The sequence below is a fragment of the Strix uralensis genome, chromosome 8 (assembly GCF_047716275.1).
Source record: "Strix uralensis isolate ZFMK-TIS-50842 chromosome 8, bStrUra1, whole genome shotgun sequence".
In the NCBI taxonomy this organism is placed as follows: Eukaryota; Metazoa; Chordata; class Aves; order Strigiformes; family Strigidae; genus Strix; species Strix uralensis.
Genome location: NC_133979.1, coordinates 1,164,881 through 1,181,385, shown reverse-complemented (window position 1 = coordinate 1,181,385; position 16,505 = coordinate 1,164,881). Strand labels below are relative to the sequence as shown.

At 44.8% G+C, this 16,505-nt stretch overlaps 1 protein-coding gene across 1 annotated transcript in view; it reads right to left on the bottom strand.

Moving 5' to 3' along the window:
* Nucleotides 1-16,505, bottom strand: part of NEGR1 (neuronal growth regulator 1) — a 290,225-nt gene that overhangs the window by 84,884 nt on the left and 188,836 nt on the right. The window contains exon 4 of the mRNA XM_074875772.1: nt 6,797-6,928. Within this exon, the coding sequence (XP_074731873.1) occupies nt 6,797-6,928 (132 nt within the window). The remainder of the gene's footprint in view (nt 1-6,796; nt 6,929-16,505) is intronic.

Below are 16,505 nucleotides of genomic sequence, written 5' to 3'. Positions count from 1 at the left end.
TCAGGGGAGCAACATTCTCTGGCAGGCTGAGCTCAGGGGTCTGCTGTCCTGTCTGCTCAGCTGGACATCAGTCCTAGGCCTGCCGCTGCTGGGGGCTTTCATTAATACCTTTATCAGAGATGAGAACCCTGAAACAACCCTGATAAACTGAAGAAGCAGCCTGAAAACTGGATGAAACCGAACGGGAATGAGTTCAACACCTAATATTCACCAGTTGGATGAAAACGGTGAGGAGGTGAGACAGCCGTTCTGCAGAGAGAGACCAGAGTGCCGGGTATAAAACCCTGCTAAAGCATCCTGCTGTCACAGGCAAGGCAGGTGCCCTACCCAGATATACGAACAGGCATCAAAAATAATCCTGCCACACCCTGGGCAATCCAACACCTCACCAGGCATGGTAGCTCAAGTTTTAAATACCTTATTCAAGAAAGTCCTTCCCTAGCACCAACTGATCTACAGAAAAGAAATATTTAGTCAATCCCTTCGAAAACATGACCCAAGAATAACGATGAGGTGAATCAGGGCTGGTGAACATAAGGAGGTAAACATGGGGAGCACAAATCCACTGTCTCCAAAGAGACTGAAAGGCGAGACTGATCTGTTCGCCATTCCTCAGAGGACAGGTGAGGAATGGGGTTGTAATTCTGCAAGGAAGGTTCACATTAGACACTGTGAAAAATGTTCAGTTAAGTGCTGTGATTGAGTATGTTGGCCATGGAGCTGCCATCACTGGAGACGCCTTACAAACAGGCTGGGCAAACATCTCTTGGCGACACTGATTCAGGGGCACAACTTACAAGGTTAATACAGTTTTTACAGGTTATCATACAGTCTATTCACTTCCATTTTCCTTTTCCAATATTTTCAAGACCTAATGGAAAATATCTGTACAAAGAGACGCTGTTACAAGCAGACATGGCTCAATACCTAGAAAATTTTGAGTTATCTTTGTATTGTTTGTATTTACCGTCTACAAAATTTGGCAGACTTGCTTTCTCTCCCATAGACTGCAGCACATTGGAGGCAGGAGAACTGCTGTAGGTTGAGCCCAGGCTGCACTAGGCATTATCTCCTTCGAAGCAACTTGTGCCAGAAACACTGCTTGGGAGTCCTGGCTCAGAAATGAAGACCTGTCCTCCCTCCTGTGCTGCCAGGAAGACCCCAAGGCAGCCAAACCAACAGACCCAACAGGACCAGACCACACCAGTGCTGCCCAGTGCCAGCTGGGCTTCCTCAGCACAGGAACTGTAATTTTCACCTCCCTGGTAAGCACCGATGAATCTGGCCTGCAATTTGCAACATGATGGGGTTCATAAAGGCTGGAATTAAATTACTGTCTTTTAATTTCAACTGAATGGCTTTTTCCCTCTCCAAAGCCACTGAATCTTAATTCAGTCAAGTCCACATGATCCAGCTTTAAAGAGCTGTTCAAGATACAATTGCAGAAAACCAGACCCTTAGTTTGTGTTATCTGAAAAAAGTCCACATTTGCTATTTATTTAGGTAGCTGACAATTTTACATATATTAAAATAAACACTAGTTTCATGATGCACACGTCCCATTCTTCATCATCTCGGCATGGTCTCAACACTTCTGGAGATTCTGGCATTTAGCATCTGCCTTTAAGTATGGCACTAATAAACCAGAGTAGAGTCAGCACAGCTGCAGTACCACACGGATAGTTTCAGACCAGCTTTCAGATGACATATTAAAGTCTTGCTAATCCAGACACTGGTCTGTTCAAAGTGGGGTTCAATATCATCATCTGTAAATCAGTATTTGCTTTATAAAATGTAATGGAAAATGCTAATAAGATTTACTTGTGAAATGAAATTGGATTATATCTTATCTATTTTAAACTTGATTTGGTATAGTATTCCTTCTTCATAAACCAGCAGCCTCAATTTCTTTTTTTTTTTCCCCGTCCTTTCTCAGAATTCAGGCAGACAAATGCACCATGGATTCTCAGGCCACCATTTTTAAAAGGAAAATTATGGGGGACAGACATAAATTAAGTAGAAAATGTAGATGATGCAATATGAAGCAGCATAAAGAAAAAATCCCTGTAAAGTCATTAGAGTTATAATATATGTGCTGTAAGGCAGATAGCAAGCTGGTTGTTTATGTATGGTTGGAAGCTGCCCAGCCAAGAAACTTGAAATTCAGGAAGTAATTTAAACCTGGTAATTTTCTTGTACATGCTTGGATGACTGAACAACCGCTATATGCAATGAATATCCATATTCAAAATTATGCTTATATCCACCGTAACCGCTCAGGGCTCATTGATACATTCTATTAACTGGGCACAATAAAACCTTGATTTATTCTACAGTTATCAGGTCTGCAGTAAAGACCGTTCCTTTTAATAACAGTGAAACAGTATTAAAAATTGTCAGGAGCAGTGGTTAAGCGATCATCCTCATGCAAATGCAGCGCGGTACCGTCACCGTTCTGTCTGCTGGAGACCGTATGTCAAGACGTCGCTGTACGAGACGCGGTGGAGGGGCACAGAGATGGAACAGGGATTACTCAGACGCTGAGATGAAGCGATGCCTCTGCAGCACGCCACCGGCCACACCCCGTCAGATCCACGCAAAAGCAGGAGTGGAAGCATAATTACACACGTTACTTCCAAGAGCGTTTTCTACCATAAGCACTACAGGTGGGAAAGACAGCAGATGTTTGGGGAAAAGACAGGATCCCACAAGACTAAAGGAGGAGAGTTTGGTGTGCTGGTCACTGCTCCAGGGATGCTCGCTGGGGGACTGAGTGGCCAGTAAGTGGAATTAAAGACATGGTGGAGGCTCCTGGCCAGTGGGCACAACACCCCTGCACCAGAAATACAACTGCAGAGTAACGCCGGGGCAGGCGAGGAGCAGCTGAGGCTGCGGAGCTGGTGCTGAGCCCGCACGGCAGGGCGTCAGTGGGAGAGTTAAACCAGCTTGCAAAACCAGAGACAATAAAGGAATGGGATTTGTTTCAGGGGGAGCAGAGGGAGAAAGCCTTGCTCTTTATTAGTTTGTCAGACAAATGAACAGGTATCTTAAAAAGCAGAAGCATAACTGAGGAACATTTGCCAAAGGAAACTGCCCAACCCAGGGTAACAAAGGACCCAAAGGCTTCCTCTCTTCTTTCATATTTAAGATCTTTCCAGATTTAAACTTGAAAATAAATTTGATAACCGTTTTCTTGTAAATAGTGACTAGTAGAACAAACCACCGCTCTCCTAAATGAAATATTTATTTTTTACTGATGGAAAGCTGCCCTGCCAGGCCAGCTCCTCAGGCAAACGGGCATCGTTCTGCGGGTTTGATCGCATGCACAATGTCCCTCTTTGAACAGGGCTGCCCATGCCGAGGTGCTGGGAAGCAAAGCTCACCCCAGCACATCCCACCCACCACGAACGACGGGCCCCAGGGCTGATCATGGCAGGATGAGCTCTCCCAGCATCGCCCAGCTCTGGCACGACCCTCTCCTGAAGGCAGCGAGCTGTTTTTCTGCCTGGTCGGAAGGGATGAGCAGCAGCAGCAGGGAGCAGATGTTCCGAGTGCTTTTGCACTGCGCTTAACTGGCTGGGGGACAATGTACACATCCCGACAGAAGTGCATTAGCAATTAGCTGACTACAGCAAATCCTTCATGTATACAAACTGCTTCATGCTGTAGCCAGATCCCCGTTTTACATCGCTTCAATTTTGTTTTTGTCCTCTCCAGTTTCTTATTTAGTTCTAAGAAACATTAAAAAAATACCCTGTGCATCCTGAGTGCAGACTTAGAAGTTTGCCGAAACCTGACGTAATGCCATGTGCACCCACACTACAGCCAAGGACACTTCCAGCTTAGCCCAGGGAGCTGAATCAGGACAAAGATCAGCTTGGACACTTTATTCAAGTATTTACTGAGCTTGTTGGTTGATTTAACAGCCCGCAACACGTTTCTTACTGCAGCTGGAGGTACCCTCATGGAGTGTGCTGCAGTCAAACCTGAGCACCCCTTGCTCCAAAGAGGAGTACGACCCTCTGAGCCTGCACATCCTTCAACACAGACACTGTTTCTCCCATTACCTCCTCGGCTCGTTGTTTAGGGGGAGCAAATCCCACCCCACCTGCAGCCCAGCCTCTGCTGCTGCCACACGCGAGTCCTGGGTCCTGCTCCAGCTGTCGCAGTGAGACCTTTGCTTGCCACAGACCCACAGGATGGGCTGGTGGAAGGGCCAAGGGCTGGTGCAGCAACATCCCACCACTGCTCAGCTTCACCTTCCCACCCAAAGACATCTGACAGACTCAGAAAATGGTGAACTGAGGTCTGAAATAGTTCCAGCTTTGACACAAACCATGATGCAGGGTACACACCAACTAGCATATCAGCTGCACATTGGATTTAAGCTTGAGTTTTGGCTTTGGTCAGTGAGCCTGATGTTTTTATCCAAACTAGGACTCATATGTGCCTCTCAGAAGGCAGGAGAGATGTCAGGAGTTTACCACATCCTCTGTCCTTTTTTTTTTTTTTTTTAAAAACCCACCACAAACACACAGCAAAACAGCCACCAAGCAGGCCTACCAACATCTCCCTTTCTATGAGCACTTAGGTCCCAAGACAGCTAGTTTTACTCTTATTAAAACCCCCATGATATGCAATAACACAGTTGCAATGTTTGTTTTGCTAAAACTAGACTGACCCCACCATTCCTTCTGGTCCCTATGGCAAGTTATTGATCTAACAACACAAACCATTTTGGAGTGCAGCTTGTGCAAAAGGTGTCACCCCAAAACACCCTGGGCACACCTCTGCAAACATCTGCACAACTTCTCCTATTGGCAATCTTCCAGTAACAACATACTGCACAAAAAATAATGGTCACTTGTTAGATTCATAGAATTGTTCTGGTGGGAAAAGACCTTTAAGATCATTGTGTCCAACTGTTAACCCAGCACGGCCAAATCCACCACTAAACCCTGTCCCTAAGCGCCACATGCCCCCAGGGATGGTGACTCCACCACTTCCCTGGGCAGCCTGTTCCAGTGCTTGACAACCCTCTCTGTGAAGACATTTTTCCTAATATCCAATATAAACCTCTCCTTTTCTCCAGGCTAAAGAACCCCAGTTCCCTTAACTGTTCCCCATAATACTTGTGCTCCAGACCCTTCACCAGCTCTGTTGCTCTTCTCTGGACATGCTCCAGCACCTCAATGTCTTTCTTGTAGTGAGGGGCCCAAAACTGAACCCTGTATTTGAGGTGTGGCCTCACCAGCACCGAGTACGGAGGATGATCCCTTCCCCATTCCTGTTGATACACTATTGCTGATACAAGCCAGGGTGCTGGTTCCACAGGACACCATCCATTGTGGTTTTTCCTCCCACTCTTCCCAGAGCGCTGCCTGCTTTTGGGAATTCAGCAAAGCTAATGTAGGTGGAAATATGTCAGTGAGGGCAAAGAAGGAGCAAGAACAGCGATGGACTCAGCACAAGCCTTCTTGAGCTGCTCTGCAGGTTAAGTCTGTCCTTGTGACTTGTAAAGCAAGGCCTGATGGGCACAGCACATTATACCAGAGCCTCAGGACCTGCAGCCAGTGCCACCAGCCTATGTGCCCAAGCAGTACAGAAAGCTGCCCATGATACCCAGGGTGTGATCAAACTACTCTAGAAGTGTTCCTTAGTGCATTGACCCACCATGTTCCAGGACAGCATGAACTGCAAGTTCCCTGCTGCCATGTAAATGACAAGAGCCTGACCAGTGTTTGAATGTGGGAACATCCCATAAACACCCGGGTAGCACAGCTAACCCCATCAGCAACCCAACCCACGTCCAGCTCTAGTGCGACCAGGGGACGAGGTGCTTTGTTTCCTACGGCAAATTGATAGGAACAAGATCTGTGGAGGGAGACACAAAGCTGAGATCTCAAAAAATTGTGGCCAATAAAGACACCACAGCGATTTTCAAACCAGAAACTATTACAAATTACAAGCTGTGTAATTGCACTTAACCTAAGAAAATTTGTAGTTAGAATGAATGAGAGTAATTATCCCCATTTTCTTTCCATTTTTTTTAACATGTTGTAGAGAGAAAAAACACTGTTCTGAATGTTTCATGTCGTACCAAGTGCTAAACCAAATTCAGTCCCAAGTCAGAAGCACCTCCTCAGTCTGAAAATCCCAGGCGGTCAGACCTGAGAGGCTGCAGGGACAGGTAACGGGCTATCTTAGCGTTCTGGGGGTTACCCACCACCCAACGAGGACACTACAGCAGAACTCTGCAGCAGCAAAGTGCTTGTCTTCACACCAGGGCAACCACACGAAACAGCTTGTTGCCTCTACCGGGAGTACCTCAAATTTCCACAGGGATCAGTTGCCATCTAATCGCCCAAACAATTTCAAAAAATTTCTCATCTCCTTATGTTATCACACAACCATAACAAATTAAATCAGAAACACTTCAGCCCAACAACCACAGCAGTCCTCAGAAGTTACTCAGATAACTACTGAAAAACTACTCCAAAACCCGAGTCTCAACACTGCAGCCCAGCGAGAGCGCCTGCGATAAAGCCCGTGACAGCACGCCAGCACTACTGTGCCCCAGCAGACAAAAGGAGCATTTGAACCTTCATCTCATTTTACTTTCCTTTGGTGAGACTAACTCGTACATCAAATAGCACAGGTCATTTTACTGCTGTAATACAATACCCAAACACACTACAATTTCACCACAAGCAGCAGCTCACTGCATTAGACTTTTCTTCTCAGCTGCGTCCCTCTTCTCCATTGGATTTAGTGATTAAAAAACAACATGACTTACAGTTTACTGTAACTTTTACTTTTTTCACATCTGGGACTGAGACATCATTTTCTGCACTGCATTCATACTCCCCAGCCTGGTCTCTTGTAATTCCGTAGATGTCCAGGTACTGTCCGCTCTCAAAGGGTTTTGCTGAAATGAAATAATCAGAGAAAAAAAGTCACTGGAAGCTGAGCATAAAACACCTAAAACTTCACCAGCATCTGAACAGCAGCCAGAGAGTTTTGCTAGGTGCTGCAGGTAACACACATTCAAGGGGAGCAGGGCAGCTGCTGCAGCTTTTGCTTGGAAATCCCAGCTTTGAGCTGGGCTGCAAACCCTGCCAAGCTCCTGAGGCTGGCCAAGGGTCCTCTCCTGACCCTGCCCCACAGTCAAGCTCAGCAGCCTCCAGAGTCACAAGAGCAATTCGCTAACACAGCTCTGTACCTGTTGGGCTTCAGAGAATGTAGAATCACAGCATGGCTCAGGTTGAAAGGGACCTTAAAGCCCATCCAGTTCCACCCCCCCATGCCATGGACAGGGACACCTTCCACTAGCCCAGGTTGCCCAAAGCCCCGTCCAACCTGGCCTTGAACCCTGCCAGGGAGGGGGCAGCCACAGCTTCTCTGGGCAACCTGCACCACTGTCTCACCACGTATAAGGCACAGCCCTCGCCCAAAACCTTGCCTTAAGAGTTTCAGCATCATTAGGGCTTATGGTTTGCACCTAAGCAGCAGTGGGAAGCAAAGCCAGAGATCAGGGTGAGCTGGAGCAGCTGATCCACCCTGGCTGCCAGCGGCCCCAGCATCCGCTGCTCAGCACGGGTGCTCTCACTTTTTAACAACTATTTGATCATACGTCAACCAGCTGGACATGAAGGATGGTAAACCTCCTCAGCTGGGGGACCCCTGCACCCCAAGGGCTCCCGGAGGGAACCGGTGACCGATCACCTCTCATGGGTGGCTGTGGGTGTAAAATGGGTGGGTCATCCCACGTCCTACCTCCAGGGAAAAAGCCCTTTCAGGCTTGTTCACCACACCACTTGGTGCTTATGTGTTGTGCCCTAACAAACATTTCATCATATTAATTAAAAATTAAACAATAGCACTCCTCTCCTGAAGGATCAAAAGCCATGAAGTAAGATCTTCAGTGTTTGCCTTGTTACACAGAAATAAGGACAGTCAGTGTGAGCACTACTGAGAGCAGGTAGAGGTCTGTCTGATGGAAAACAAAATGAAGACCAAATGGAAATATTTGTGTATGTAACTCCTTAGTGTATTGTAACTGAAAACATTAATTGTTTTAGAGAGCAATAATGATTATACAATTCAAAAGCTAATTTATCTCCACTTGACATGGAGTCAGCATACACACAAATTTTTGTAGTTTTCTAAATCCCAGCACCTCCCAGCTTTTCCCTACTGTGGTTCCTGCCTTGCAGTGAGCGCTTTGATATCCTTCAGATGAAAACTGCTACCTGGTTCACAGGTCACCTTTCTACGTCTTTTGAGCAGTGCACTCTAGGTGGGAAGCAAATTAATTGTTTTAGATTCCTCAGAAGGCATTCACTACATAACAAACCAAAAAATGTTAAATATCATTTTAATCTTAAAACAATATATCATAGCAGTCATGACCACAGACGCTGGAAATTGTAGGCCTAAAGGTTAAAAAGACTTGCTGAAAGTGTTTTCCCAGACAGAGAAGCTTTTAATTGACTGTTAATAACTTTGCAACTTATGGAGCTATGACAAAAATCTGAGCTGGGTAGTGAGAACTGAGTAGAAGTATTATGTTCATGTCCATCACGGCAGTGAATTTCATTTGCTTATCTGTTCACGGATTGATGTTTTAAAGGGTGCAAGGTTCAAAACATCAATTATAACAGTGCATCACTTAGCAAGATAGCACTCATTAATAAGCACAATATAGCATACCTGTCACGGGAAAGAACCCAAGTAAGCACTGGTTATGTAAAGCAGAAAGATAAGACTGAAATTGGAAAATTATTGTGAATTGAAGTGAACATTCATAAAATGCAATGAAATAATTCATGGGGTACAAGAAATTGCATGAGAACTATTTTTTTTTCTTTTCTATGTTGTTTGTAGAAATGAATTACAAAAAAAACCCCACCAAACCTTCCACAAAGAAATGAGCTGTTACTGTTCACATCATGACCCTCGTCCTGCTCCACTTTGACCAGGTTGAATCAATTTCTAGGAAAATTTTATTTACTATTGCTTTGAAGAGCAGTGAAGGATGCAAAGCCCCCTCCTGCCTAGGGCATCTGCCCAGACAGAGGAGAGACCTTCCAACAAGAATTCTGTTTTGTTTCTAATACCAAGAAAATGTTATAAAATGCAAAATTCCCCTGTGTGTCAGGTCAAAAATTAGTATTAAATTATGAGATTGTAATGCTCTCCAATGTCAACACTTCCCTAGATATATGGTACGCACCAAAATATTGTATACTGAATTCTGGGAATAATTTATGATGTATCCTATCCCAGCATCAATTTGTAAAAAAGAGAAAAAAATAATCTCTAAGTACCTGGAATTTCATAAAAAGTTATTCGTGTTTTGGAGTTAAGCTAAAACCAAACATTCTCTGCTTTAAACTTTTGTTTTAATGGAAACGTAACATATCAGGCGATAACCTAGTTTCTTGCCTCCCAGCTTTTGCTTTCTTAACAGTTCCTGGATTGTAGCTGTGCTTCTGGCACTCGCTTTGCCGCCTGAATGGGATAATGCCCGGCCTCAGCCGGAGTCGACACAGCCGCCACTCCGCACTGACAGGTTTAGGTATTTGACACAATTCCACTATGGCATAAGCAACACCAGCCCTCGGGTCTGGCACACAGTCACCCGTCCGGCTGAAAAATATCAACAGGAGCAATATCTGCAGGGAAAGCAAATGTGGGTTCAGGTGCTGACACCAGCCAGCAGCACGTCAAACGGCTACAGCTCAAATGCATCGACGCTGCGGGGTGGAAACTTGGTGGGAGTTCCCACAATAATTGTACTTATAGGGATCTTATGCTGAGCTATTAACCTAATTTATGCTGCAAACTATGCATGCATTTTTATAGTGCTGTAAACGCCACGTATATACATTTGAAAATATTAAAATTAAGTCGTATTTAAACTCTCATGTCCCCAGAAATTTTGCATCCAGCTCACATAAGAAAGCTTTTAGTAAATATTATAGATAAATATTTTTCTTAGGGAATACATAGATACCATGTTTCATCTTTCCCACTTGTCTGCACAGTATTTCATCTTCCTCAGCTTGTTTTTAGTTCTAGAGATTTCCCATGGCTGTGTGGGAGAACTTAAATCTTGTTATGTGAAAGATATATGCATAAGTATATGTAAGCGTATTTATGTTACATTGCATGCACATCCAGCTCAAAAAATGATATTCATAAGCAGCAGGGAGAATAAATTGTATATGAAGACATTGGTGAATGGAGATGAGTTTCAGGAGACAACTCGGTTTTCTCACTGGTTTTTTAACATGATGCTTTACACCCCAGGGTAACTGCACGTTGCTCTGCCCTTCTGCAGACCATGTGCATTTTATGGACCTACCAAGATATCAGGAACATGTCTGGCTGGCTTTCCTGGCTGTAGAGCCCAAGGACTTATCAGACTTAGTGTCTGAGAGAAAGAAATCTGGAAGGTTCATTAGCACCAGTCCATCAGCCTGCGGTTGTGTCAGCCAAGATCTTTGATCAAAGATCGGAAAAAACTTGAAGTAAAAGAAACACAAACATGAGAGTCCTTCATGTCCAAGGCCATTCCCTATGGGTTTTTCAGAAGGTCTCTTAACTAGACTTACTGATACACAAAATTATATGTAAGTAATCTGCTCTGGATATCTTCAGTTACAAGACCAGGTTCTCTAGCCGGGAAGAGAAACACCTATGAAACTAAACTCAAATGCCTATTTTCTGCTGCTGCCATGTGATATGATGCCTGATAAATCATCACACTTGTTATTCCTCAGGAGAGTACACAATTAAAACTGTGTTTTCTTACCACGCATATGGTATCTGGCATCAGGTGTAGCACACATACACATTGCCATATGGACCAGTTCTCAAAAGGCTTGGATGGATGAGTTTTGCAAGAGTAGCATGTTCCTCCCCTGGTGTTAAACATAAGTCAGTAAGGAGAAAAATCTGGTGCAAGTCCAGGGTAGTACCGAAAAACTCTGAGGACTTCACCTGAGCCAAGAGGGATTATTTTTTTTCCCTTATTCGCCAGGATGTTAAATAACTACAATATAGCCCCCAGTTTATGAACTAACAAAACCCATTCAGTGCTGAGGACTGGCTTTTATGACCCAGTCTTTGAGATACCTCATCCACCAGTGGAGAGTGAAGACCCTCGTAGGGCTGGGAGTGTGGGGAGCACAAGGCTGAGCTGATGCCAGTCCTGGTTCATCATGGACTCAGGGCATTTCGACGGTCCACATGAGAGACTGAGCCAAGCCCAGCAAACTGTGTCCCAAAAGAGAGGAGGCGCGGAGGTCCCAGCCCATCCGTACGTATATGGCCTCGGCGATGAGAACAGGGCTCAGTAGGAGAGAACAGAAGGTGGTCTCCAAGGGTGATGCCATCATGATGCCATCTGATTATCACCAGATGCTTTAAGACATCTGTAAGGTCCTTCTTGATCCCAGAGGGTGGGTGGAAATACAGGATCAAGGGCACAAGGAGGCACCTTTCTTTCCTGGAGATGAGTTGCTGTGGGATGCTGAGAACAATCTGAAGTCTAAACAATAGGATTCACCCAGAAAAACCATCTGAAGACATTTCTACTGGGTTTAAAGTTACACCAAATGCTGTAATTAGACAGTCCTCTCCAAGGAACTGCAGGTAATCTGGAGAGCTTGCTGTCTATTAGGAGAATGGCCCTATCATATTAGGGGCCATTTAAACATTGATTGCTGAAGGCCATTTAGCTTTAGAGAAGCCATGCTGCACGTTTGAAAAGAAAAATCAGATAAAACGTAAAGAAAAAAAAATATCCCAAACTGACAGATAAATTGAGGGCTGGAGGAGATGTCTCTGCTGATGACACGAAACAAGAAAAGCAAGTAGAGCGGTTTTGTTAGAAAGGCATGCTGATAAAAGAAAAGAGATGTGAACATAGACTGACTGTCCTGGTTTAACCAGGATAGGGTTAAGTTTCCCCAGCAGTGGGGGGGAGCTCTAGCCGGGTTATTCAGATACCATGTGTACGTCACATCCTGGCAGGTCACATTTTCCTGGCACGGAGCTCGGTGCACTCGTGGTTTTGTACATCGTGCTTCTCACTGCTGTATTTGGTAGCTATTTTGCTCTGTTAATTGCTATCACTATTACTGTTATTGTTATTGTTGTTGTTTGTTGTGTTGCTATTGCATTGTTGTATTAAACCTTTCCTTATTTCAGTCTTGGGGCTTTGTATTTCACTCCCTTTGTGGGGGAGGGGCAGCGGCCGCGTGGTCTCAGACCCTGGCAGGGGCTAAACCATCACACTGACAAAGCTGGAAGTTTCAGAAGGCGGAGACAAACAGGGTTACATCTATATGTGAAATACATCGGTACGGAGAGGAGTGTTTGGAGAGCTGGTGGTGTGCAGGCTCATAGTGTGGGCAACGTAAATCTCAGCCGGATATCAAGAGATGTTGTGTGCAGAGGGTAGAGGTTGGTTCTACAAGAGAAGTCACAACAGTTTTCCCCATTCTCTGAAGTTTTATCAGGTTCTGTCTCTGTGCAGAACCGCTGCCAGGCCACACTGCATGTCTGAGATTCGTGGAGTTATGATGTTTTGGAGCAATTATGAATTTTCTCCTTGCAGACTTCATGTTGGGGAACACATGGTCAGCTCATACTCCAGAATATGGACTGACTGGTCTGCCTTAGCAGCTGAGTGTTAATATAAAGGAGAGTCAGCTCCATTTCAGTACTTGAGGAGAAGATACAGTCAGCCAGATGTTACTTTGGAAGAAAAAACCCACTTATGATAGTAGGTTTGTTAGATGTCTGCGTGTTATGTCTTCTGGATATTTAGTTTCCCGTATATCAGACTGCACTCTGATTTTTGTGGATCTGTTCAAAACTCTGTGCTGCCTGCAGAAGGCAGAGGTATAAGTGCAGTCTGCAGCAAACGCCAGGTTTTTTTTCACCAGAAGACCACAGCCTACAGCAGGGAGATCATCTCTGCATCGTGACATGCAAAGCACCCTTTGGCAGGAGAGGGGGTTTGCAAGAGATCCTCTCACGCAGAGGCCGCGGGGTCTTCTGTGGCAAATAGCTAAACATGAACATCTTCAGTCTGAAAACAGCCTAAAAACCCTTTCTCTGCAAAACAGAAAATTAAAACCGTGTAGGGAAGAACAGGGCAATGACCTTTTTAATAAGGAAGATACACGATTAAATCTCACTTGAGCTTATTTATAATTCATAGCGCTTAATGTGGGGATTTGACTCTTGGGAAAGGGATAATTATTCCCAATAAAGCCCCGCGCCTGTGGTGGCTTTCGGAAGAGACTTGGTCTGTCCGTCGGTCAGTTGGAGGGTGAGGGAGCCCTGGGGCTGGGGAACAGGAGGACCCTGGATGGTGCCACCCAGACATTTACCCTGGGGTAAAAAGGACTGTGGGCACAGCTGTTCTGACGTCTGATGGCTTTATAACAATCCTTCCTCCTCTTGCTATATCAAAACGATGCACTGCAAATGATAACCTGTTATTTAGCTACTGTTTATCTCTTTGGCTCAAATACATTTGTTGATCCCTCCTATTTTATACGACTCTTCTCTCTGTGGTTTGTTGAAACTGGAGGCATTACTAGAGTTAAATGACTCATTAATGACTATTTTTTAATATTTCTTCAGAGCCCTTAAAAGCTACACCATTTTTTGGTAAAATCTGCATTTAAAAAAGAATTCTTAATGTGTTTAAAATATGGCTTATTCATAAAAAAGCCCAGAAGAAATGACTCTGGGAAATAAAACAGGAGGTACTGCAGGTATAGTGGGAATGAATGTGGCATCTGCTGTTCGCTTGCTGTCACCTCCCTGGAGCGTCTGTCTTCACCAGCCTGCCCAGCCTGGGATTTCTGCCTGCCTGCCTTCTTGCCCACTTGCCTGCCTTCTTGCCTGCCTACTTGCCTGCCTGCCTGCCCTCAGCCCTCCCTGATGGGGACACCCCCAGAGGCTGGAACACTCTTGTCACAAAGCGCTCCAGCCACTGCCTCGGTACCGACACCCACCACTAAAGTGGGGCAAGATAGAAATAATTGTAACAAAATAATAAAAATAAATAATAATAATAAAAAAGTATTTGAAAAGTAAAATAGAAAAAAGAAGCATCTCATTGGATTTTTGAGATAATTACTTTTCTCTAAAATTTTGTGCAAGCCCCAAAATGGGCACGCTCCTTTCAAAAGACCAGTATCTCCCAAAATAGCCATAGGAGGACACTACACCAAAGGAAGGGGAAAGAGGGTGAAATCTGCAGTTGCTTCGTTTGGTTTTGAACATTAAAGATTTTGTTTCACTAAAATATCTTCTATGATTCATAAATTGCTCACTTGAAAGTGCAGTATTTTTCAAATAAAAATGAACTAATATCTGAGGGAATAAACTAAGCACGTATTAAAATTCTCATTTTCATAGAATTTTATGAGTTATTAATGAGTTCATCTACTTTTATTGAAAAGCAAGAAATACTTTCTATTTGTCATAAAGTTGTCAAAAAATTCATACTTATTTCTGTGCAACGCTATTGTATGGTTTTAGTTTAAACCTCTGTATTTCACTAAGATTGCAATCTTACTCTTGTTTCTCAGTTCCTTCACAAAGACCCAGTTATTTGACCATCTTAGTTTGAATATTCTTCTCCTCACAACTGTATTTTAACAAGATTTTTTTTTTCCCAGCCTGTTTAAAGATTTTAAGAAGACATGAGGATTTCCAGGAATACCTTTAATTGTTCCTGAAGGGATGCTCAAACTTCTGCAACTGATAAAATGACCTTCCATCCTGATAAAAATGAGATTTTTCTGAGAAGTCTTCCTCAGAAACCCCCTGACCACAGAGAGTGTAATGTCACCTGACCCCAGAGCAGTGTATTGTGATACTGAATGTCAGTTAATTGGATCCTAATATTAAATCTCCCAAGAATGGTACTTACAAGGATCATTAAAAAAAAAAAATGGTCAAAAGTTCCATAACTTGAAACCAAAAGAGACTGTCTTTTGTATGGGAGAGGTGTGATTTTGGAAGTTCCTTATTTTTTGTTTATCCAAAGGCAAAGGAAAGAATTACAACAGGCAGTTTGTATTGGGTATTAGTGTTTGCACAGCCGTCTTTAAACTGTTAATTAATCCCCTCATTTACTCCGCGTAGAGCTCCACACCATTTCCTCTTGAGTTCTTGGGAAGCTGCCAGATGTGCGTTTGATATCAGGGAATCATTGATTTAAGGACATGCGATGCCTTTACCAGCTGAAAAACTTCCCTTCAGGGTCACAAGCCAGGCCATTAACTTCATATAAAATATTCATCACAAAACTTTCAGTTCCCAAACGGTTGTGAGGTTGGACCAAGCCATCCACGCGATCACCACGTGCCCATCGGTGTGATATCTGGCTGTCCCACGCACATACATTTTTCTCATGTAAGGGCTCATAAAAGACCCCAAGTGCCCCCGAGCTGTTCCGTGTCCCAGGGACACACGCTTTGGACGTTCTCCAGAGAGGTCTTGCTCATCCACAGACAGGAGCAGCTCCTTGCAGCACGTCTGCAGCTGAGGATGCACTCGGGTAGGAGGCAGCACCGCAAGTTGTTGCATTTAGGGTGTGCAACCGCCCAAAGACTCATTTCAGTTGCAGTAGCTCATCCTTTGCTGGACAAATAGCAGGAATTTCTGCAAACAAACTAATTGCTCCAGCACCCAGCCCCAGCTGGTGGGAACACCAGCCCGGAGCCCTGGGGCTGTGTCTTCAGAGCGAACAGGGAGATGTCTCAGGCCACCAGTCTGGAAGATTTCCAGACCTGAAGGTCCTGGCCAGAGCTGATGACTGGGAGAAGCAGAGATCCCTGTTCAATAAAAAATGTAAAGTGATGGGCTTGTGTGAAGGACTGCTGTAAACCCAGAGCTGAGCCGCCTCCTCAAATGGCACAGAATGAGGAGCCTACATCAAGGCAGAAAAAGAAGGGGTGTTCTCCATAAACCCAGTCTAGGAGCAGGATGTGAAAGCTTTGTAAAGCCCCAAGACATCCAAGCCCTAAGTTAACGTTATCTGTCAGCGTACTACTCTGGCAGTAAAGGCTCTACTTCTGAAACTGACTGGTGCCAACTGTACAACACAGAGCCAATAGGCAATCTACAGGTTTCTCTGGTGGCTGGGGACAGCTGAGAGCATGTCCTGGTCCTTCCCTCCTCCCCAGGATGGATGGACAATGCTGGGAGGTGCCAGGGCCTAAGTGGAGTGAAGGAGGAGCCGGTGGCTCTGTGCAGGTTTCTCCTACTTATCTCCTCCCCTCCACTGCACAAGTAAAACCTCCCTGATCATGGTCAGTCTTAGCCCATCTCTGCTGATCGTCCCTGCCCTGGTCTATCACTGAAGGTTTCCTGGCTCATCTCCAGACACTTCCAGCACGGTTGCAAGGAGCAGATGTTCCGGCTCAGCCTGGTAATGCTTCACCCGACCGAGGAGCGCAGCGCTGGCG